The sequence below is a fragment of the Charadrius vociferus genome, unplaced genomic scaffold, assembly GCF_000708025.1.
Source record: "Charadrius vociferus isolate BGI_N301 unplaced genomic scaffold, ASM70802v2 scaffold610, whole genome shotgun sequence".
Taxonomy (NCBI): Eukaryota; Metazoa; Chordata; class Aves; order Charadriiformes; family Charadriidae; genus Charadrius; species Charadrius vociferus.
This window is the reverse complement of record NW_009646437.1, coordinates 733,051-755,523: the sequence shown is the minus strand read 5'-3', so window position 1 is coordinate 755,523 and position 22,473 is coordinate 733,051. Positions and strand designations below refer to the sequence as shown.

The 22,473-nt window shown below is 49.8% G+C and overlaps 2 protein-coding genes across 2 annotated transcripts in view; both read right to left on the bottom strand.

Annotated features, from left to right (window-relative positions):
* The window catches only part of GALNT14 (polypeptide N-acetylgalactosaminyltransferase 14), a 61,514-nt gene extending 43,221 nt beyond the window's left edge, over positions 1–18,293 (bottom strand). Inside the window, exons 1-2 of the mRNA XM_009881958.1 lie at positions 18,243–18,293; positions 17,631–17,800 (exon numbers count right to left, since the gene is read on the bottom strand). Coding sequence (XP_009880260.1) covers positions 17,631–17,800; positions 18,243–18,293 — 221 coding nt within the window. The remainder of the gene's footprint in view (positions 1–17,630; positions 17,801–18,242) is intronic.
* Positions 18,294–21,609: 3,316 nt separating this feature from the next.
* The window catches only part of CAPN14 (calpain 14), a 74,397-nt gene continuing 73,533 nt past the window's right edge, over positions 21,610–22,473 (bottom strand). The window contains 1 exon segment of the mRNA XM_009881947.1: positions 21,610–21,925. Within this exon segment, the coding sequence (XP_009880249.1) occupies positions 21,610–21,925 (316 nt within the window).

Genomic DNA, 22,473 nt, shown 5'->3' with positions numbered 1-22,473 from the left:
CTTTCCTGTGCCTCGTTAACGTCCTTCAAGAGATGATTATCCTCATCCCTCAGCCCCAGCCCTCCCTGCCAGGCTTCTGCTCATCCCTCTTTTCTGCTTCAGCAGCCATCACTTGCCAGCAGCTCTGCTTTGAATTTTTAACATTTTCCATGAAGTCCAAACTCTCTCTCAACACAGCTCACCACTTCCAAGGCACTCTCTGCATATTTATTTTGAACAGCCAGCCGCATCAGACGGAGCTACACCATCTTTCAAACTCCCTCTTGGCTCCAGTCTCCTCCTTGCAAACACATGGGAGACCGATCTCATCACTACACATCTAAACCAAGAGTATTTGGGTTTGTCTCCACACAACAGCCACAGGGTTCTCCCTCTCACATTGACCCACAGGACAGGGACCTGCCATCAGGAACAGTATGGGTTCACACCACCACCGAGGGACCAACCTAAAAGCACTCTGGGTTTCAGATTACTTTCTTCAAGTCTGACTAACTTGTAAAGACACATGCAAGAGTCACACCACAGCAGTGTAACTGCCGTGAGCTGCATTTTATGGATTTGGACACTCCTCTAGAAACAGAGAAGAAATTGGTGAAGAAAGAGGAAAAACATATAAACTCCTTTTACCTCACAGAAAAAGTGACCCAAATTACACAAATCTTCACAGCAACTTCAAGAAAGAGTTAATACTGATGTCGAAGCTCCACACTCGTACCCATGCTGGAAGAAGAGGTCTTAACAGCCTTGTGCACACTTCTGACAGGACTCAGCCAGTCAGCACCAGAGCAAGCCTGTGCTTCAGCCTGGTCTTGGGCTGGACGGAGTCATCCATGCCTGGGAGAAACCTCTACAGCTTTGCTCAGGCTACACGCCAGTCAGTCAATGATTACCAGGGACCTTGCTCTTACCCAACTCTCAGCCGGAGAGACAGAGCAGCAGGGCACGGGGAGCAGAAAGACCAGAGATGCTGAAAACGTGTCCGTACCTTACCAAAGGGACAGGAGACAGTTTGCTTCTGGAAATGGGTGGCAGTCCAGGAAAAAAAAAAAAAACAAACAAGGAGAACTTCTTTTATGATTTTCCTTTTTTATCACGAAAATCAGGTCAGCCCTCTCTGGGCTGAGTTGCTTCACCTATTACAGCAGGGCGTTCTTGGTGTAGTCACTGCAATTCCTCCCTCCAGGACCCCAGAGGAAACTGGAGCGCTTCTTGACAACCAACCAGGTGTGAAAAATTACTCTCTCGGAGGAAAACGAAAATTACTGCCCGAGGGAGGGACGAAGCCACCCACCGTAGGTAAGCAAACAGTCACCGGTGGGAGGGAAGGGATCAGAGCCCCAGATGCCTTGCCACAGCCAGTACCGAACGTGCCCGGGCTCTGCACACCTGTAGGGATGGTAGGACATATGGACACTTTGGTCATACCTCTCAGGACAACCTCTCAGGGTGCCATAGCCCCCAGCCAGTGGGAAACCATTGTGCCTAAACCCTATATTTGAACTGAAGCAAAATTACAGGTGACTTCTATGAAAATACTCTAAAAATAGAGATGGGACTTAGAGCTATACAGCAATGTATGTGTCAAATTGTATGGAAGCTAATGAGTTCATAGATCTTACTGCTGGACAGGACCATGCACCTGACCTCTGGGTAACACGGTCTTTGGCATTTTTCCCAGTAATCTGTGCATTTCTCAGTTATCCATGCATTAAGCCTAGTGACTTGTGTCTGACTGCAGAATACCTTTCAAAAAACCATTACTTCATGCCCTCCAGAGATGGAAAATCCAAGGAGCGCTGTTCACGTTACAGTCAATACATCAGTCTCATATGACAATTCAGTATTTGCATGACCGGAGCACACAGAGGGGGCAGTGGCCTTCTTCATGACATTCACCTCCCATCACCACCCTCAGTTCTTCTTGGCTTTTCCCAAGCCATCCTTCCTGCATGTTACCTCAAAATAGTTTGTCACCCAGCTTTGAGAAACCTTCAAAATCCTACTTTGTCTTCCCAAGACATGCCAGCATCTCCTTCTCCAGGTACACTCTGCACCCTCTCAATCGGGACAATTACTAGCAAGACTGCCAACTGGAAGGAATGCTGACCTTGCTGCGCATCTCCAGCACCCACTGGTTGCACATCCTGCATTTGGAGTCAGATCTGGAACAAAAACCTACCAAGAAAGCTCTGAGGTGTCTTCCGGAATGCCAAGAGCTTTGATGCTGAGTGCTCCACCAGGACACACGACAATTTGAGTGTGAATGTCACTGCTCAGAGCACGTACATGACCTTTGTGGCACTATAGGAAGAGCAGTGGCTGCAGAGATTGCCACCAGCTACAGACCCTCTAAATCTGTCCTGGTCCTGCAGATCCACCTCGGATTGGCCATGACCATAAGCATGTTGGTGCTACTGAAACACCAAAAAGCCTAGAGCAAAGAAAGGCTGAAAAAACAGCTGGAAGGCAGAGGACTTAAGAAAGCAGCCATGCCAAAAGGAAAGAAGGGACGAGGAGTCAGATGTCAGCTGGTGATGCCATGTGGTTGCAGGGAACGCCAGCTGAAGTTCAGCTTGCCAAAGAGAAAATATATCCTTGAGAAAGGTCGGTAGGATTTCTCTGTGCAGGACTGGCACACGCCCAAGGTTTGCATTCCCAAAAAGGGACTGAAAAATCCCCAGGGTGGCATGCAACAGCCTCAGTGACTGCTGGGGCACAGAGAAACAGGGGTGATCCAAAGAGAGGAATCCCCGGTTGAGCAGACGACTTGGGGGTGTGCCAAGGCTTGACTGAAGGTGAGGAGGCACGTCTGCAACAAATACTCAGTGGTGGTTAGCATCAGAGCTGACAAGGAATTATTTAGCAGGCTTTAACTAGATGTAATTGGATAAAAGTGTAAGGAAGACCAACAAGAAAACGCTGCCAGGGCACTGAACCAGTTCTGGCTGTAGATTAGACTCCCAGAGGAACCTGTCCAAGTCCCCACCTCTCCCCTCCCCAGCACATGATACCACAAAAATACTAGAAAACAGGCAAAAGAGAAGACCCCTCCCCAGGGCAGGAAAAGATGCAGCCGCTGATGAAAGAGGTTTTCTCAGCCTCTGTGTTCTTCTGAAGTCGATGTGCTACCATCAATGTGATGGTCACAGCTGCTGCTTGTCTGAAGGCAGGCAGCTCCAAGCCTTAGCAGGGGACCACCACGCACACTGCCCACCAGGGCACGGACCTGCAAACAGGAACCCGGGTTCAACTCAACTGTGGGTTGATCAGAGGAGGTTAGCCTTCTTGGGTTCACCAAGAAGGACATTTTTCAATGCAGCTTCTGGAAATTGAAATAGCGCTATACTTGGCTAGTGCACAATTAGTATTTCCTCTAACTCACTGCCTCTTTCAGTCTCTTTCTTTCTTTCTTTTCCCTGCAAGATAGATATCTAAAAAATTAATCAAACAGCTAAATTTGAAGAAAGGAGGAAATGTAAGAAGGCAAAAATAACCTTCTGTGCGCATGACGTGCTGCTGCCTGCAAACCTCAAAACCAACGAGACGATGCATTTATAATTTATTAAAAATTTGCTGGATTTTTGTCTTTGGAAAAGGGGAGAGGAAAAAAAGAACCTACTAAAAAGGAAGGAGAGAATAGCACGGCTGCATTTAAAAACAAGTTAAACTAGATTGTGTGTCTTGATTTTCAAAGCAGCTCATGAATAATTCAGACTTCTAGGGCCCTCCGCACAGACTCAGGGTCTGTCTTGCTTCTTGACTCCCCCCACCCTTCCTTCCTCAGAACTGAGGCAGACAGAAAAAAGGAGCCAACAAAAGTGAAAAAAAAGAAAGCAACAAAAAAAAAGAGCCTTCTTTGTTTTCAGTAGAATTTTAAATCACGGCCAAACTTCGGATGCCAGTTTTACTGGAATACCAGAGCTGATATCAAAGGTTTTCACTTGGTGAAAGTAAAATCAAAATCTGGCACCTTGCACCTTCCTGGAAAGCCACCAATCCTTTATTAAAGATCTTTATAAGCCAGGACAACCTGAATTACATTTCAGAGGGTCAGAATCACAGTTGTAAAGAATCATTAGGGAGGATGCTTTCTCACCAGAGCTTCCTGGCACCACGTGGCAAAGCAAAGCAGTGAAAGTCCCATCCTTATAATGTCTCCTTAGTCATAACTGGAGAGGCACAAACCCAACTCCACGCTGTGATAGCTCAAAAACACTTTAAGCATGCGGGGATCTGCAGCGCTTACAGCAAAAATCCACCCAAAAGGCCCTGAAACGTTGCCTGTGATCACCCTTTTCCTACGGTTGATGGAGTAGAACTTTAAGGCGCTGGGTAGCTGAAAAAACAAACAAACAAGAGTTTGATGGAAGAAACTGTCTCACGGCCTTAATTATCAATAGTAGCGAGCCTTGGAGAATTAGTTCCATCGCTTACTAATACTCGACTTCGATTTCAGCCTACGCAAACATATTGGGTCAATAGAAATACTGAGACAAGCATGAAAGTTAAACAAACAACTTCATTCTGTCAGAATAACTTGGAGCAAGTTATCAAAGTAATCGATGGCATGTAATAACTATAAGACAGGTGGTCAATATGTTATAGCCGTCAAAGGCAAAGGATGGCTTTTGCAGAGAGTGATCAATGGCACCTCAGGAGTGCCAAAGCACTTGGTGATGAAGCGATGTCCATCATGAAGTCACCAGTGGGCCCCAGTATGATTCAGGAGGGCACCACATTGCTCTCTGCAATGGGGACCGAGACAAGCAAGGATTTCTCTTCCCTATAAAAGCCCCAGGATCCTCTGTGTCCATTGCAGGGAAGGAGGCAAGTGAAGTTTAAAGAGGAGACCCAATGCCTCCATAGATTGACTGCTGTTGGCACACCCATCCTGAGGGCCACAGACAGGGCTACAGTCAATCCTGATCTATCAGAGACCCCCATCCCTCCCTCTGGTGGGAAGACGCACCCCTCTCCATGCAGCAACCGCTGCGGCAGTGCTACATCATCCCACCAGCAGCTCCAGTAGCTGCCGACGCGTGTCCCGTCATCGCTTCCACTCCAGCACATCATTTGTTCCAGAGGAGCCCAACCTGTACTTTTCATCTGATACTCGAAATCACTTGCTTTTAAATACAGCCTGTCATTTTTAGATGACTAGACGTGTCAAAAACATGTGAGATCTAAACGAAATTTTTTCCTTTTCAGGATGAGAAAACCAGGTCCCTTTGGCCTTAAGTTTTCCTGTGTTTTCACTTTTAGATTCACTGAGAGTTTTGCTTTTGGTTTATCCTGAAATTGCTAACTCCTGGCTTTTCTTTTTCTTAAATAACCGAAGAACCAAAACATGGTTATTCACTCAGCTCTACCAAGCCCTGTCCACCCACATAACGCCCAAATTCAGGCTCCAGAGATGTGGCACCAACAACACGGACGTAACCCAGGCATGGGGAGTGGAGCAGAGGGGATTGAATCCCACTACCTGCTCAGTCTCCATTTCCAGCTTCAGCCTCTGGAATGAAAGCAGCGGTGCCCGTGCCCGGACATCACTCACCTTGAAATAGAGCAGTTCGTCCTCAGGGCTCAGCAACTGGCAGGTCACTGCCTTTTATTAAATTCCCAGCTCTCCCCCCTCCCTGTTCCCCATCGTCACAGGGACACACAGAAAGATCACCGCGCCACAGACAGATATCTGGGGAACAAGCTTTTATCTCTGGGTGAGCCTGTCGTAGAAGTGGAGCTAATTAACTGGGGTTCTGTTTTTGAAAAAGGTTAATATTTTATCACATGTCTTCTGTCTTGAGGAATAATTAGCCCTGGCAGTACTAGCTCTGCCATTTCCCAAGGGACTGAGTGAGAGACTGGAGGCTGGAGAGAGACACGTGGTATTGATGGATAGACAGCATCTCAACTCTGGGCTAACAGTACATCTAACCAGTGGTTACTTCTCAACACAAACTAACCTGCCGTAGAATGTTAATAGAGGCAAAACCCCGCTCCAAAGGCAGTATGTATTCTGCTCGTCCTAGTCTACGCTCTCAGGTACAGGGGATGCTTTAAATGAAGGCACTGAGACTCAGCCAAGAGCTTCACAGCTCTGGCACCGGAGCACCTTCTCCCCAGGCACCGCTGCCAGCACCAGCTCTGGGCCAGTCTCTTCCGTCATTGTCCCCATGCCCCCGTCTACAAAACAAGAGGGAAACCCCAAGGGCTCCCCCAACTCTTCCACCCGGACGACAAACCAGTTCCCATGGAGGGAACCGACCGCTGAAGCAAATTTCCACAGGGCCTGCAGAGAAGAAGGTTCCCCCAGTGCTTGCAGAGAAGTCCTCATTTGGGGGGTACAGCGCACAACATCTCCCCATGAGGCTGCTAAAAACAGGGCTGGGATGCAAGCAGAGTAAATGGAGGAACTGGAAAAGGACGAGGGAAGAGTCATTTCAGATCGACCTAGAACTATTTTGTGCACGCATTTTTCTTGGCAAAATGCAATGGACGGGTGGGTGGGGAATTTCCAAAACTGTCTCGCAGGGAAACAAAACCAACATAATTTAGGTGAAAGAAATCTATCACTTGGAGAGAGGGGAGAAACTGTTTTCAGCTTTTTTTCTCTCTGAAACAGCAATTTTTGGCAAGCAAAACGTCAGTCCAAACAAAATAAAGGTGTTCTCCAGGGAAGAGACAACTAGGATGGAGGCTGTGCCTGCTCCTGAGTGAGCTCCTCAGACTCTTGTCAGGAGAATGCCTGTCCCATGTGGATGCTCTTCCTACCCACTGTGGGGCTGGGATAAGGGACAACTTGGAGAAACAAAGCACAGCAAGTAGGAGATTTAATATTATAACATGGCGTTTGCTGGAACAGTCCAGAGTCACCCTCACTGCCAGGAACCAGGCTCCGAGACACCGAGGTCCTATGGGCTCCCCCAGTACCTGTGCTGACTATCCTCTTTGCCCTGCAGACACCTTTTAGCTGAGAACACACCTCAGGAATCGTTTCTGCTCACTGCACAGACAGGTGCCATAACTCACGCTCCTAGCACAGCTCTTTCAGATGTAACTAGCTTTGCCCTCCAGAAAAAAAATGAGTAACACAGCCACTTAACTGACACATCCTCCTGCATTCAAAACACTCGCCTATACGTTTCCATCAGCTTCTCATACAGTCTAGCTCGCTCCTCAACTCCTTCCCAAGAGTCGCCCTCATCTTTCTCACTCAAGAAGAAGAAAAGGAGGGGGAGGAATAGGACTGCAAATCCACCGCTGCAGAATAAGCACCGTCATGTTTACCATTTCTCTACAGCATCCATGACGGAGGCACAACCAACCCTGCTCCTGAAGAAACACCACCCCCACCATCCCCTGCCCCAGCATCCCTTCTCAGCACCATTTTTAATTAAAGCCTCTCAGCCTGCCTTTCTCTAGGCAGCCCCTCCAGATACAAAAACGTGGCATCTCATGGTGCTTCAGATCCTGCCCCACTTGGTGGTCATAAATATTCAGCATCAGAGCCCGTGACACCAGGGCACAGTTCACAACCTGGGATCAGTTGAGCTGTGGTCCGAAAAACTGAGGGGAGCCATTGCGCTGCCGCAATGAGGAAGACATAACACCTCCAAAACCAACAGGGAGTCAGTCCTTTTACTGTGATGCAGGTAGCTTGGTGGTAACGATTACTCTCCATTTCCCTGCCCATGGCAGGGAGGTTGGAACTCGATGATCTTCAAGGTCCTTTCCAACCTAAACCATTCCATGATTCTATGATTCTGCCTAGGAGTCACTTGTTGGCTGACCTGACCCACCACCTCCAGCTCCAGGAGCAATCGGGCAGGGGCTGGAGGGCCCAGTGGCATTGCAAGCTGCCACAGACAACAGAGCAAAATCTGAGGTTGGGTCGGGGTCTTGGCACTTTGAAGCTTCTCTCCTCCCCAGTGAGGTCTGTGCAAGTCACACAGTGTGGTTCAGATGTCAGTGGGACCTGGGGAACACACTAACCCTGCGGCAGAAGCCCCATCATATCTGAGGAGGGAATAACATGCTCTTCAGGACAAGGGGATGTTGGGATGATGGTCTGGACAGCAGTGTTGCCCAGGGACAATCCCCAGCCCAGACAAAGGCAGACACCTCAGGGGAGATGCGACCCCTCTCAGTTCACAAGCCCACCATAATCCCATTTTATGCCACCCCTTTTCATCACTATGTCCCCCTCCCACTAAAAAAAACCAAAAAGCTTCAGAAGAGGGCATTAAAAACAAAGAGATATTTGAAAAAAGGTCATCACATTCATCAAGCTTTGTCCCTGAAGCCATCAGCCTCTGTCATCAGGTCTAGTTGGCCTGCCCTCCACCTCCATGGACCACCAGACAACAAACATGGGGCAGCAAACACCACAGACACAGTCACATGCTGGGGTGGCCAGAGCCATTCCCAGAATGGGGACTTGGGACACACACCAGCCATTTCCCAGGATGGTGCATTTTCAGCCCAGTTCGCAGCTGATAAGTCCCCAGAGAGACCCATCACACTTCCTGTGTGAGCTCTCCAGAAAGTGTAGGTGCAACTATAGGAAAATGGTGCCTTATTGACTTCTTACCAGGTGTCTCCATATCTATACAAGACGCCAGCTCCAGCAGAAGCAGGAGAACACGAAACACTTATTTTGAAGCTCTAAAATGGTCCAATGAATATTTTTCTCCACTTTCAGGCAACATCATGGAGTGGAGACTCCATAGGATTTTTGTCTCCGACCAAGTTTTCTCAAGCCTTAGGGAAGAGAAAAGTTTAGGATTCCTTGAAACAAGGAATCAGGGTCACCACATCTCACACTGGACGCACTGCAGAGGATGCACAGTGGAAAGTAGGGCATGAAAACAGCTGCAGAGCACAAGCAAGCATGAAAAGTGGATACTGAAACACTGTGGGGACTCTGTTGAAGTCCAAGCAACCTCACCACCAGCAGAGCCTTGCAATTTCAAGCCAGAAGAGATATGAGTGTGGTAGTTAAGCGTATTCTCAGGTTCTCAGGTCATGAACTCCAAAAGAGGAGAAAAGAGGACTCCCCTCACTGCTGTCCCACCAAGAATGATCTGTGGCTACCAGACATATCAACATCACCCAAGCAGCAGCACAGACTCTTGCTTGTTGATCATGTGGATGAAGGTCTCCAGTCACCTCAGCACCTCTATCAGGGTGACTACACGGTGGTACATAGACTTGAAACACAGATTTGCTACTGACATAACAATCAATTCTGGAAAAGATGGCAGGCAGTGAGGACAGGAGGCTTTAGCAAACGTGCTTCGATGTGCACCTACTCCTCCTCTCATTTAAATGCACCCTCTATGAGTGAATTAGGCCTATTGTGTCTGCAAAGATAGGAAAGATATGGGTAATGCAAGTGCTGCAAGGACGGCTACTCAAGCACCTTCCAAGCTCGTTACACAAACACAGGCAGCTGTGGGAGAACTACAAATTAGTGTGCTGCAATCAAGGTTTGTTAGATCTTACAATTATGTTACAATTATGTTAGATCTTACAAAATGCTGGGCCAAGCCTGAGAGGCAGTAGCCCCAGAGGGCTCAGTGGTTTCTGCAATGAGAGAAAAACCTGGTCTGATTTCATAGATGACCCTGCTTTGAGCAGGAGGCTAGATCAGAGACCTCCTGTGGTCTCTTCCAACCTGAATTATTCTATGATTTTATGAAGTGCCTGATTCTGATTAATAGCAAGGAATACCTGTCTTGCTCTCCTTTCTTAGCTGCCAACAATTGCAAATCTCAGTACTCCTTGTTCTCTCTCCTACCTGAAAACAATCTTTCTGGGTTCTGATCACATACCTGTTCCTCAAATCTCCTTGGAGTTTCAAGTTCGAATTCACCCAGAAGACCATGTACAAAATGCCACTATGTGTGGTGAGCACTCCAGATGGACTGAATCTACAAAGTGCAGAACTGAGCTCTTTTGAGTGAAAGATGCAGATTTTGGCCCACCTATAGGTGGGTCGGGTTTATTCAACAGGCATGCAAAAGCCAGTGTTGGCCCAGGAGCAATGGGGAACAAGCTGGCCATCACAACCATCAGATGCTGGTACAGCTGTCTGACAAGGGCTGGGAGGCCAAAATAACTACTGCATGGTAGTCTGGGGGACACAGTGCACATCCTTACTCAAACTACGCCTCACCCTTAAGTCTTTGGCCAGATGTGACCGTTCCAGTTTGCATCCTCTAAATTGCACTTTGGGCTTCACACTTCAGTTCATTCAAAAGCCTCAGCTCTCCAGCAACACGTAGGTCTAAACTGTGAGTGACAGCAGGTATAAACTCTAGCATAAAACTATAGGTAGTGGGTTTTGATAAAACGAGCTCCATACTGTGTCCTTTGTTAGCAGACAGCAAATTTTCCCAGCTAGGGGAATTGACTGTGCTAGTGACCAACCTGTATAGCAAACATCTGAACTCCTGGTGGGCTGAAGAGCTTGGAAACAGGGTAACTATGACCAGAAGAGATAATAATGACAGTTCCCTAAAAAAGAAAATAAATCCCAGCACATGACGATCCCCTCCCATATAGATGATACGGCTGGACCTCAAATGGTTGATCAGTGGTTGGCGAGCTAACTGCCCAAAGCCATCTCTTTCACTGACTTTCAGCTGCCGAACTGCATTAAGATACAAAACATATTAAGATACTTTCCCTGACATAACCAACCTGTGCTAGCTATTTCTACTGCTGCCAAAGGGCTACCAGGTTGCACAGAAGAGGCACGAGCAATTCTCTCTTAAGACATTGCCCAGCCTGTGAAAGTTTCAAACTTAGGCCACAAAAGCCAGCTGACTGATGGCAGAAACCAAACCTTAGCCACTTCAGGAGGTTCCAGTTTATCCCCAAGACACATGCCAACCCCTGCCCTACTTGATGGACTCTTCTCATATCTTCATCCCCAGAGATCGCAGCCTAAGGAGGTGATGGCAAAACACAATGTCGAGGACTAACCTCTTGGGGTCTGGTGTCCAAGAGACAAAAGCAATTACGCTGTTTCCTAATGGAGATACTATCATCTCAAATGTGTTTTCCACCATTCATTTGCGTAACTGCTCACCTGCAGGGCCACGCTGTGCTCTTCCTGTCTAGGAATAAGAAGGATACCAAGACCAAAAGCAGGGGTGATGTCCTCTTACCTGGCTAATTCACCCTCAGAGTATTCTCTGCTGGCAAGAGATGCAGGGACAGCCCTCACCCATACTGCATTTTGCCAAAATGTGATAAATCTTATTTTGTAATGAAACCACAAATGTCCTGGCTTTGCCCAGAGAACACTGTAACCGCTGGAATAACAGATCAAGGGACAGAAAAACTTTTTGGGATATTGCTGGCAGTCACAGAGCAGCTAATAACGAACCCCAAAAGCAAGAAGAGACCCGTACCCCCTTGCATCCAGCCCCCTCCAGCCCGTGCAAAGCTCTGCCAGCCTCTTCTCCCCAGAGCACCATGCATGTCTCCCAGGGGAGCACCCACATGGGGACCCTCCAGCCCACACAAGAGCATGCAGAGCAGAGCAAAGCCAGCAGCACACGCATACGGCAGTGTGGGGACACCTCCTCCAACTTTTGCCAATGCTGAGACTGGAGGCATGGAAGCATTTGAGCACACTCTCTCCCCCATTCTCCTCACCAGGCTCCCTCCTTCATGTCTTAAGAGTGTACATCTCCATCCATCCTCATGGACAGAGGTCCACCCACACCCCCTGCACACTAGGCACCTCTGCTCAGACATGCCCCACTCCCTGCTGTCCCACCACCCCGCTGCCCCAAGCAGATGCACCCAGCAGCTTCAGGCGCACGGAGACCACGTGTACACACACCTGTACCACTTCATGCTCTGGTCTACAACCCAGCGCATCCAGAGTCAGCAACTCACAAGACACTGCCTGAATAAGCAAATTTTAAAAATAACAGAATCCCTCAGGACTTAGTCTGCATTACACAGAAAACCAGATTAGCTCAGCTACAATCCAGAGGCCACAGTGAAAAATGTATGGAGTCAGCAAAGGGAAGGGCAACACCAGACCAGGAAAACCTCTAGTTTCAGTTCCACTCTCAACTGTTCGACATCCATGCCAGGAACATCCCTGCAAACCTTCCCTCAAATTCAAAGGGTGTTTGGCCACCTGCTAGGTACCTACCTGCTTCTGCAGGTCTAATGTTTAGGTATTGCTGAGCACAGCAGAGCAGAACAGAGCCTCACCTCTGTCCTGCCTGTGGAATAAGATGGGGTTTTCCACACATGTCATTCTCCAGACATTAAGTTCCTCCTCTGGGGACTCTCAAGAAACCAGGCAAGAAAGATAAGATGCCTAAATGCAAGAAAGATAAGATGCCTAAATGCAAGAAAGATAAGATGCCTAAATCCCTATATGGGGTACAAAACCCATTCCTAGCTGCTGAGGCCTAGTGTTCACCTTGATTCATCTCAAAGTGGTTTTGGTCTAATGGGCAAAGAAGTTGAAGGAAGACAAGGCAACGTGAGAAGCCCAGGGGGATCATAAACACGCTAAGCCAAAGGCAATGCTGTCAAAATCTACTTTTCTCCTCTTCAACTCTTCACTTCCAAGAAGATATTACAATATTCTCAGTGCACTTGACTGCTTGCCACTCCTGGGATGCAATCATCAACTCAGCCAAAAACGGAGCCACTTCAAAATCTGCATGCGATACCGCTGCCCTCACGCAATCTGCACGCAGACATCTACACAGGCTTTCACGTGCTGCCCACCAAACACGTTCACACAGGTCACGGGGAAGGTCTGCAGCGGCAGAGATGCACGCTCAGCCCCACGTGCCCGTGTACGCAGGTACCACACCTGGCAGAGGTAGGACCACTCTCAGCACCACGTGTTCCTCGCGGCTATCCCCATGCAAAGCAGTCAGGTACCATTTTCAACTACCCCAATTACAGCTGCTCCAACGTAATGCTGAACATGCAGCCTCTGCACCCTTGGGGTGCACGAAGCAATTAATGGGTCAAGACAACACTGCAGCGTGTAGTGCTTCAGGGCTGAAATCCTGACTTTTCTGGATCTTGAGAACTCAAGACAGCAGCTCTCTGCCCCTGGGGAACGTCACAGGCATCACCTTTTCCCACCCCTCTATGAACTGTGCCCACGAGCAGAGCCACCAGCCCTGGGCAGCTCTCCCACCCAAGAGACACTCTCCAGCTGGCACCGCACTGCGGTGTGAGTGAGGAAACCTGGAGGAAGTCTTACGGCGTGGCATTGTTCCCCACAAAGGGAACAGGACAGACTACAAGGGCAAAGCTTTTCTAGGGGATACAAGTTGGTGTGACCAGGATGTCAGGCTGCCACGATGCTCTCACCTTCAGCAGACGATGCAACGCCCAATCTTCGTATTTGCCAGCATCCCTGCCAGCCTCACATTTCAATCGCAACATGATTTTAGCAGCTGCTTTCTCTCTCTCAGACACGCACATATGCACACAAATGCACCCCCTCAAGCAGCTTTAAAATTCAAGCTTCGCTGGATAGGTAGGGCCTCTTGTAAAGCACTTGGGACTCGGGGAGGGAGGGAGCTTCAAAAATTCAGAGGATTATTGCCTTATGCCAGGATTTGAGAGAGCTCCATCACTGGCCTCCTTGCTCTAACAGCTCTTGAGACAGCACTGCTAAACTCATACCAGTGCTGCGGAGGAAAAAAGCAAGACGAACAGAGGAAAACAGGCAGCGGGGGATGCCTGAGGCTGGCTGACGTGATTTGCAACAGCTACAGCAGTCTGCTGGAGGCTCTTACCTCTCCTCTGGCCACTACCCTCTCATCTACTCTCCTCGTCCCCAATTTCACCTCTCTGCTTCACTGCTGTCAGTGAGTGCAAACCCCAGCTCAGGCCAGTGCTGGCCGTGACTCGTGGTCCCAGCCTAGCCTGGCAGTCACAACAGCATCTGCACATCTATTAAACCCAACGGAGCGTTTGGGAGGCGGAGGTCAGCCTAAGCAGCATATGGAGCAACCGCATGGCGAATGCCGGCCTCCCCAGGAGCTGTCTGCCGCTGATGGAAAAAGCCCAGGAGCCATCATGACGAAATCTTCTGGCTGGAGGCGAAGCATCCTCGCTGTTGGCTTTCCAAGCCACTGAGCAATACTGGAAACCTCAGCTCCTCTCCCCACGCACACCCGCCTGGCACTGACTCACGCGCTGCTGTTTTGGTCCTGCGGTTTGCCGGTGGGAGCTGTAGAAGGTGGGATGTAGCAATGAGGTAATCCCAATGGCGTGTGGCTACCGCAGCAGAGGGGGACTAGCCACCCACTCCAGCGGCATGAGCCGGCTGGGCATGATGTGAATGTGTCAGCTAGATATGGGTCCAGCCTGCTGCTATGGTCACGGGGACTTTTTAACCTTGACTTTTGGTGGGGATGTGATATACCACCATAGGACCGTACATGGTCCTCTCTTGTAAAAAGACATCCCTTCATGCGGTCCAAGAGCTTCGTCGACATCTAACCAGGATGCAGTCAACAGCAGGGAGATGCAGGCAGGTCACCAGGAGCGATGCTCCAGCTATGAGATCTTCCAGGCTGAGGGACATGACGTGTTCCACAGCAGCCATGGCATTTCCCTGGCTGAAATCACGCACAAACTGAGCATGAGGCTGCAGCCTTGTGCTGGCCAGAGGCTGGCAGAGAGAGCCACCATGGTTTCTCCAGCTCTGATTCCTTGGAGCACTGTGATTCCTCTCCATCTGAAACCATCCCACTAGCTGCAATTTAAAAACAAAATCAATCCAGCAAACATTGCTAAGCAACTGGCTGTCAGTGCCATATCCCACCCTGCCGAAAGTATTTGCCCTCTCCGTGACCTTCTGGCAAGGAGCTTGCTGCTCAGCCCTTGCCAGATTTTGTATATTCAGCTATTGTTGGCAAGTCCAGATGCTTGGCTGGATTAGCAAATAAAACTCCAGGAAACCTTCTGCAACCATCCTGGTGAAAAACAGCCCACAGAGGGGCTGTAAGGAGCAGCACCCCCAGCACGAGGATCAGTACTGTGAGGTGCTGCTCTCTGAGCATTTCTGTGGTCTGCAAGTCTCTGAGTCTTGATTCTGCCGCACGTTGTTCAGAGGGGATAAGAGATGGAGAGCAAACAGACTGAAAACCTGGTTGGAGAGCAGAGCAAAATGCTTCAGGCAACATCTGGCTGAAAGGTTGAAGATGCCTGCTTGTCCACGGTGATGTGCTCAAGAGGTGAGTAAGAACCTCTCCAAAGTCTCCTGCCCGGCATGTGAACTTTCTTTGGGAATAGCAACCGTGCAGGAGCACTTCGGCACAGCTCCTGGCACGGTGGTGCCCCTTGGTGCGGGGTCCATGCTAGGATGCACGTTCCCCCAACGTCAGCTGGAGCAGAATCAAGGTCCAACTCTTAGGCTTCACTATCATACAAGAAAGCCTGAGCACTTCCAGTCTGGCTCACACAAAGCAGCCTAAGCCAGGTTTGCCATCAAAACCAAGTCTCTAAGCAGAGCCTCCAGCAGGTCACACAGCATGAGCCCTGGGGGGTTCCCCATCTCTCACCTAGCCCGGCGTGCCGTGCTCTGCTCTCCCCTTTGCTGGAGGGACCTCTCCTAGTCAGCCCCACGCTGGATTCTCTCTACATGTTCTTCTTGAACAGCCACCAGCAATTTCTCCCTGCTCCAAGAGCAGGCCATGCACATCCATGCTTTCCCACTCAGCTCCACTGGGCAATTCAGGACCCGCCTTCCAGGTTGCACAATAGTGCCAGAGCATCGCCTGCAGCAGCTCCCCTGACACCTGCACCATGAGCAAGGATTTCCTTCCAGAGAGAGCTTTGCAAACTCTGCCCCTTCCTCTCCCTTTTGACCACCATGCCCGGATCCTTCCCCCTCCTCCATCCCACCCATCAGTGCCTGCCTCCCCCAGATCTCCCGGCAGCCCCATTTCCTCTGTGGCCACTCTAATGCTGGGCTAATGGTGCATCGTCGCAGCATTGTTCAGACATATTCAATAAATCAGAATCCAATTACCAGGTTAAGGAAATTGGAAGCAAATGCAATTAGCCCCAGCCCCTCCCACGTGCTGTGCCCTCGCTTCCTCCTTAATGAGAACTTTTCTTTCGCGGGAGCACTCAGCGCCGCATCCACCCGCCTGGGAACAAGGTGGCTGCCACCGCACAGCGGGGGTACGGCGAGGGGGCAACCGAGTCAATCTTCACTTTTAATAGGGCAGATGGTTAATATCCCTGGCATTTATTCTCTCCAGGAATAGAACACTCGCTCTCTGCTCAGCTATAACAGGCGTCCATCAGGGCTGACAGCTCCTCTCTGGAGAAAGGAGCATCTGGTCCTTACTATGAAAAGGAGCTAAAAGAATAAATAAATAAATAAGCGCATTGCTTGCTATAGGGCTGAAACAGTGGTGCTGTTTGAGCATTTCAGCCTAAGTGCTGCATTTGGCCTAGAAGAAGGGAAATTCAGAGTCGGGTCAGGTGCCAGGAGTCGAGTCGCTCTGACCTGGGAGCAAGGTGCAGCCTGGGCCCCAAGGTGCCGTGGTTGGGTCCAGCACAGAGCTCCCACCGGAGCAGGACTTCCCCCCAAAAGGCTCCCAGGAGAAGGCAGGAGAGGATGGCTGCTGCCCGTGGGCTGGGATGTGATGCCAGGCACCGCTCCCTGGGAAGGGCTTGCCCTGGCTGCGGGCTGGGGACCTCCAGTGGGGGTCAGGCATACACCGTGCCCTCAGAGGACAAGGAGGAAAACTGCACTGAGGGAACCCTGGGGGTATTTTCTACACCAGTGGGACACTCCAGCATCGCTCCATCAAGCATACTAACAATTAACCCCACTGACCATCAACAACCTGTAGGTGTGAAGGGCAGCTTCTCCCTGATGAGTTTGGAGTGGTGACCAGAGGGAGGTTACAGATGCACTCACAGCAAGTCAAGGTGCACCAAAACTCCCACGCTGCCCTTCTCATGCTGACAGCAGCAAGGGAGTGTGGGTGCCACAGGGCAACCCCCACTGCAATCCTCCCTGCCTCTCCCAAGAGGTCCTTTGGGTGCCGAAGGATACTTTTGACACCAATGGTGCTGGAGCAGCCAGTAAACCAACAAGTTCTTACTTTCCTCTCCCCCTCACTCACAAATAGTCCCTTATTCCCCACATTAACTCCTCTCTCTGTAGAGCAAAATAAGCGCTCAACAGTTACTTTATCTCCCTTGCACCATCTTATTGCATCCTATGCAGAGCAAGAGTTCCCAGCATCAGTGAAGACTTTGCCCACCGTGGAGATGCGCTCTTGCACACCCACTACTTTTCTGGAGGAAAGAAAAATAAAGGGTTTTCCTTTCTTTGCCCATGGTCCTGGAAGAATTTATACAGGTTTTAATTAATAGGTTTAGGACTGCTAGACATGCCAAGCAATCAAGTAAAGCGAAAGATTCAATCCTAAAAATACAACCCAGGCAGACACAATCCCAAGCGTACCCACTGGGCGTGGGAGAAGGGCCCAGACCCACCTAGCATCCCAAAACCACGGCCCTGAAGAGGAATAAGACTATCCACCCATAAAATGAAGTTTTGTGAGGAAGATCAGGAGAAACCAGGGGGGAGGCAGAACCTGTGATGGCGGGTGTCGCGGACGGCACGGTCACTGGGGATCCTCTCGCTCTCCCGCTGGTTAAAGGCATGGAGCCGGTACGGGTCCTCGCCGCCCTTCCACCTCCGGGCTCTCAGGTACCTCCGCTCTTCAAACTGATCCCAAAGGTCGTCCCAGTCCACGTCTGAGCCCTGTGCGCACAAAGTCAGCCCCGTTAGAGAGAGGAGAGACCAGAGGATGTCTGACCTCGCTCTGGAGGTCCTCCCAAGCCCTGCTGGAGGTCGGCTGGTCCCGCAGCATGGGCAAGCATCGTAAGAGCAGGCTAACAAGGAGCCTCATTAGGTCTTCAGGCTTTGGTTTTTTCCTAGGTCTTCAAACAGCATGTCAAAGAGAGCCTGCCAATTTGAATTTAAAATTACTAATTTGAAACCAAATTCAGGTCTCTGGTGGATCCCCCTCTCAAACAGCATGGTCTCGAGAAATACAAAAGCACAAAGGTCTTGTTAGGGTTTTAATTTCTCTCCAGCCATTTTGCACCATGTGCCCCCTCACCCCTGTAACCCTTCAGGGAGGAAAGAGCCATCAGACAGGAGTAGTTTCATCAAGCACAATTCCACGTTTCCACAGCCATACCCTGGCCCCAGGGCCGGCTCCAGCAACAGAACCCTGGAAGAAGGGGTCCATGGTCCTCCCAACCTGATTTCAGTCCATCTCTGCCACAACAAGTCTCCCACAGAGGACTTCAGCCCTACCACAGGGAAAAGAGGAAGCAAGCATGTGCCCATGCAGGCCACCCCCCCTCTAAAAGGATGGAGGAGCTGCATTTTGGGGTTATCCAACAGCTCTGACAGCTGTTGGGGAGTTTAAGCATCCACTGGTGACTCGGTGCCATCAGGGGGTTTTAGCATCCCTCAGCAGTGTGATGCTGTCAGGGGTTTGAGCATCCCTCAGCGCAGCAGCGCCTGAGCCAGCGAGCACAATGCAGCACCGATAAGATCTCATCGTTACAGCAGCACAACCTCTTTGATCTCAGCCTACGTGTAACACGGAGAGATGCAAACATTTACAGACATCTCAGCCCTAAAGAAAATTGTGATCTTATCCAATAATTGATCTTTTCTTCCTCTTTTCTTTTTTTTTTCCCCCTCCTCAGTTCACACCATCTCAAAGCCGATTTTGCCTGCTAATAGCGCAAAATGAAGCTTTTGAAACAGGTGATTTTTATCCCATAATTGATTTTACTTGCATCTGGCAGCACGCTTTCTCTACTCATAGGAAGGGGAGGAGGGAGCACCGGCTCCCACAAGTGAAACGCAGCAGGACCAAGCCAGGTGCCTCCAACCACACAATGCCCCACACCGCCCTGGGTCACAGCGACACGAGCACCCCCAAAAAGCTGACAGAGCCCAGGGATGCAGGGGGGTCCAGATACAGGGTCGTATTCATCTTCCCCCGGGGTGACCTCGTGGCCTTCACAGGAGCTCCTCCTGCACATACCCCAATGTAGGGAAGATCAGAAGAAACCCCTGAGCCACCAGCCCGACTAGGAGAAAGTTATTCAGGACTGGAAGAAAGTTATTCAAAGCTGGGAGAAAGTTATGAAACCAGTAAGGTCACTGCAGGAAGTTTACAAGGAGGATGTACGTAACCTGCTTGCGGGCTTTCGGGAGGACCGATGTACACAGGGTGATAAATATTGTTTATGTTTTTTCTAAGGCATCTTGCAAAATGTGATTTACTGCTGCAGTAAAAGATCAGGGAAAAGTGAGCCGATTGCATCGCGGAGCCACCGACAGCCTGACGTTTATAAGATTTCATGATGACCCTGGGGGGTTTGGCGCCGTTAAAACAAGCACAGCGCAGTTGCAGTCCCTAAATTTTAATGCTGTGAAGAAAAGTAAAAGTTGGTTTTATCAAACTTAAGAGAAATGGCTTTTAAAAGCAGCCACATAGCACTTAAGGCTGTTGGATGTAGACGTACGTATATTTTTTTAATGTCACCTAAACCCAATAGCCTTGGATCAGCTAGAAGGGTGCAATGGGGCAAGCATCCAGTGGCTCAAGCAGGAGGGCTGGTGAATTCCCACAGGCAGCCGTGGCTCCAGGAAAACCAGAGCTTCTGCACATGCTGCAAGGGCAGTGAGGCTCTGGCCAGGCCAGCAGAAGCAGGGCCCAGTGTGCGGGAGGGTCCTGGCACATGTTCTGAGGTCTGGGACAGCGTTTCCCCAGCATCCATCTATCCCCGCTACCATCCTGGAGAGTCCCAGAGGTAAATGGATGCACAAGCAAATACCAGTGCCCTATCCCATGGAATTTGCTTCTCATCCTGCCCTGGATATACCTTGCACCCAAGGACTGCATTCTTGGTTCACACGACAGTGAATAACTAATAACCCCATGAAATCTCCATCTGAGAGACATCAGACTGCCTTGATTCACCCAGGCACTCCTTTTTCGGTCGAGGAAAGCTATCAGTAGGATGGTTTCTAAATATCACTAGTTAAATACGCATCTGAGATCAATAGCAAATAGATGTCAAATAGAGATTAAAGAGTGATTTTAACCACTACCTGGCCAAAGAGCTTTAGTTATAAAACAAGCCCAAGGATTGGGTTAACTTTCTCAGCCAGAAGAAGGTACCTGGGTTTGGTCATTTGCTTTCAATCCACACCTCCTGTCCAAATCTTCTGAAGACTAGGCATTCTTCAGCTTTCCATCCCAAGCTCCCTGCAAAGGTAACTGAAAGCGATGCTCAGACAGCAGCATGCACCAACCTCTGCAAAAAAAGATACCTGCACAAAGCCGTGAGGGTAAGCAAGGCAGCAGCCTCAGATGAAAAACTCCCAGCTACGCAAGCCGTGGGAGGCAGGAGACCTCCCAACCCGCACACAGGGACTCGCCTGTTCCTCGGCGCCTGATCAGGGACAGGAAAACCGAGTTAAAGCGGAAGGAGAAATCCCCTTCGCTCACCCAGGGACAGCACATCAGGTACGGGTTACTGGATAAGGTCTTCATTATAATATTTCCGCCATGTATTATCACCTTTTCCTCACACCAGAACTCTGTCTTGGGAGTTATTTAACTGATGTGCAGAAATCTAAATTTAATTTATTATGATCTAACTCACTTTAGAAGCCAAATTACCCTGCACTAGAAAAGGATCAAGTCAATACTCCACTTGCCTTTCTATTTATCTTCCACAGGGCTCCTCTCTCAAACTTTCATATTCATTTTCTCTCATGTACTGGTAATAAATTTTCATTTTTTTTCTTGGAATTAGGTAATTTCTCTTTCAACATTGCAGTTTAATGGCCGATATTAATTATAGGAAACACAGTCAATGCTTAAAGAGTTCCAGAGATTCAATGAGTCTGCAGCCAAGAGAGGAAGAAAATATCCAAGGGGTAACTGGCCACTCTCGGCGAACAAGCACTGCCCCTTCTGACGCTGTGTCGGGGGTATCCCCGAGGAGTCAATGAGAGGGGACCCCCTCCCCCAGGCAAGGAGACACGGAGAAAACTCATCATGGAGAAGACCTCCCGTTTCACACTAGCGCCCAGCCAAAAGCAGGGCTCGCCGAAAGCCTTCTCCTTTACCAGCTCCCTAAAAGCACCCCCCAAAAACCACTCGCTAAAGGCACTCCCCGAAAACCATGCACTAAAGGCACCCCCCCAAAACCACCCACCACCTCGCCAGCAAAGGGCAAACGGCAAACCCCCAGAGGAAGCACGGAGGCAGCTTTTCACCACAACTGTACATTAGAGATCGAAAGCCTCTTGGTGTAAAGATGTAATTCGTCATCTGCCTCTTAAATCACAGCTCAGAAACAACAAAAAAAAAAAAGGGAAAAAATAATATTTAAAAAAAAAAAAAGAGGAGTGGTGCTGCGGGGGGAGAGCAGGTCATTAGCAGTAAAACTACAATTTTCTGGCAACTGCTAATGCCTTGTTTATGTGGATTTCTACGAATATGACATTTTAATGGCATAATAATTGTGTGATTACAGTACAGCGGGGATCGCTGGAGCGGGAAGGAGGAACGAGCGACCCAGCCAGCGGCGGCTGCTGCAGGCCCGCAGCATCCCCACAGGATACTCGGCCTCCTCCTGCCTGTCCCCCACAGGCAGCCCCCGGCACCCCTCACTGGCACTGGAGGCCAGAGCAGGCTGGACACCGGGCAGGGGTCCCACACATTCCTTGGTCACCGAGAGGCGGCCTGGCGGGGAAAGGGCATTTCGGGTGAAAAGCCTGGCCCGAGAGGAGCCAGTGGTGGCCAGGGACGGGCAGGTCACGCTGGTCCCCAGGGCCAGCCTCCAGCTGCCCAGGAAGGAAAGAAGTGGGCGGCACGAGCCAAAAGCAGACTCTGGTTCACTTTCTTCTTTCGTGGCACTGTTTTAAAATATAGAGCTTAAGCCTTTGCTAAAATAAAAGCCATTTTCCTTTTGGGGCTGCTGGGTGTTGCCATCAGACCGAGGTGGACCGGACCGGCACCACGAACATCCTTTCAGGAGGCAGCAAACCCAAGGCAGCCCAGCGGGCAGGTAGGGCCGATAGGGTTTGCCAGGGAGCCCCAATTTTTAGGCAAGCAAAGGGGTTTTGCCTGTGCAGGTGCAATGATGACCCCAAGGGAGCCTGGTAGCGGCCAAATCTTCCTCTGCCTCAGCCCCCCTCACACCCAGCTTCCCCTGGAAAACCTCATCCCTACATGATCCCAGATGGAGCACTCACCTCTGAGCCACCATCCTGCCTTCCCTGGGACTCAGGCATTAAAAAAATAGGAGGGGAGGGGGAAATTAAAAAATACCTCAGCCTAGCAAAAGCTCCAATAAACAAGCGAAAACTCCAGAAACTCAAATGCCATTCGG